This window comes from Calidris pugnax, unplaced genomic scaffold (genome assembly GCF_001431845.1).
Source record: "Calidris pugnax isolate Ruff unplaced genomic scaffold, ASM143184v1 scaffold173, whole genome shotgun sequence".
In the NCBI taxonomy this organism is placed as follows: domain Eukaryota; kingdom Metazoa; phylum Chordata; class Aves; order Charadriiformes; family Scolopacidae; genus Calidris; species Calidris pugnax.
In genome coordinates, this window is record NW_015090917.1 from 153,462 (window position 1) to 154,977 (window position 1,516).

The 1,516-nt window shown below is 61.0% G+C and overlaps 1 protein-coding gene across 1 annotated transcript in view; it reads right to left on the reverse strand.

Annotated features, from left to right (window-relative positions):
• Positions 1-343: 343 nt before the first annotated feature.
• MPND (MPN domain containing) overlaps positions 344-1,516 on the reverse strand; it is a 6,512-nt gene continuing 5,339 nt past the window's right edge. The window contains 2 exon segments of the mRNA XM_014949662.1: positions 344-695; positions 1,397-1,489. Of these exon segments, the coding sequence (XP_014805148.1) occupies positions 609-695; positions 1,397-1,489 (180 nt within the window). The 3' untranslated portion in view covers positions 344-608.

Genomic DNA, 1,516 nt, shown 5'->3' on the forward strand with positions numbered 1-1,516 from the left:
GGACGACTTGTTGGGCCCCTTTTTTTTTTTTTTTTTTTTGTAATGGTTTCTCCTGCTTTTTAGGAGAAAAAGAAAAAAAAAAAAAAAATGACCCACAAATCTCAACTTGTATCTCTGAATGAAAGTATTAAATGTTTTCTTCTTTCTAACGGCTGCGTCCTCTCTGTGAGTGGGAGATTGGGCTCTGGGGAGAGCAGCTCTGCCTGAACGTCCCCAATTCGCCCCCCCCCTCCCAAAACCCAGCAGCTGGATGGTGGCTGCAGCCCCCGAGGCCACCAGGACCACCCCTCACCACAGGGCCACCACCATGTCCCCAAGCCAGTGGAGCTGGACACTGGCCACCTCTCAGGAACTGCTCTTTAATCAACTACCACTTCCACAAACAACTTACAGCCCAGAGTCCCACCACCATCACCCCCCCAGGGCAGGGGTGGGGGGTCCCGGGACCCCTCGGGCGAGCCCCCAGGAGCGATGTGGTGTCCCCACGGCGCTGCCCCACACGGGGTCTGGATGAGCCCCTCGGACTGGATGGGGGGGGGCTGCCAAGCTCAGCCCCCCAGCTGCTGGGAAGGCACCTGGTCAGAGTCGAGGAGGGGGGTCCCGGCCCCTCAGCCGCTGAGCTTGAGGAGGCTGTAGATCTGCTCCAGGATGTGGGTGAAGCTCTGGTCTTTGGGGGTGCGGGAGGCCAGGGAGCCCTGAGGAGGGGACACGGCCCAGTTCATGGAAACTGGGATGGCTTGGAGCTGGGACCCCGGCTGGAGCCCCCTCCACACCCAGCCCAGGAATCATAGAGTCATAGAATGGTTTGGGTTGGGAGGGACACTAAAGATCATCAAGTGCTACCCCTGGACACCTCCCACCAGCCCAGGTTGCTCCAAGCCCCCTCCACCCTGCCCTTGAACCCCTCCAGGGATGGGGCAGCCACAGCTTCTCTGGCCAACCTGGGCCAGGCTCTCACCACCCTCACACCAAACAAGTTCTTCCCCACAGCTCAGCTCCATCTCCCCTCTTTCAGTGTCAAACCCTTCCCCCTCCTCCTAGGGCTCCCCTCCCTCATCCAGAGTCCCTCCCCATCTCTCCTGGAGCCCCTTGAGGGACTGGAAGGGGCTCCAAGGTCTCCCCGGAGCCTTCTCTTCTCCAGGCTGAACCCCCCAACTCTCTCAGCCCCCCCTCCCAGCAGAGGGGCTCCAGCCCTCCCAGCATCTCCGGGGCCTCCTCTGGCCCCGCTCCAACAGGTCCATGTCCTTCTGATGTTGGTGGCCCCAGAGCTGGAGGCAGCACTGGGAGGGGGGGGTGTGTCTCCCCAGATCGGAGCAGAGGGGCACAATCCCCCCCTCCTTGCCCTGCTGAACACGCAGCTTCTCACCCACCAACACCCCCAGGTCCTTCTCCTCACCTTCAGTTTGTCCAGGTAGGTCTGATCCTGACTCCACAGCTCCTGAAACTTCACCAGGTCTGGGGCCCCCTTGTAAAACTCCACCAGCAGCGTCTGGGGGGGGGGGGGGGAAAAGGGGCG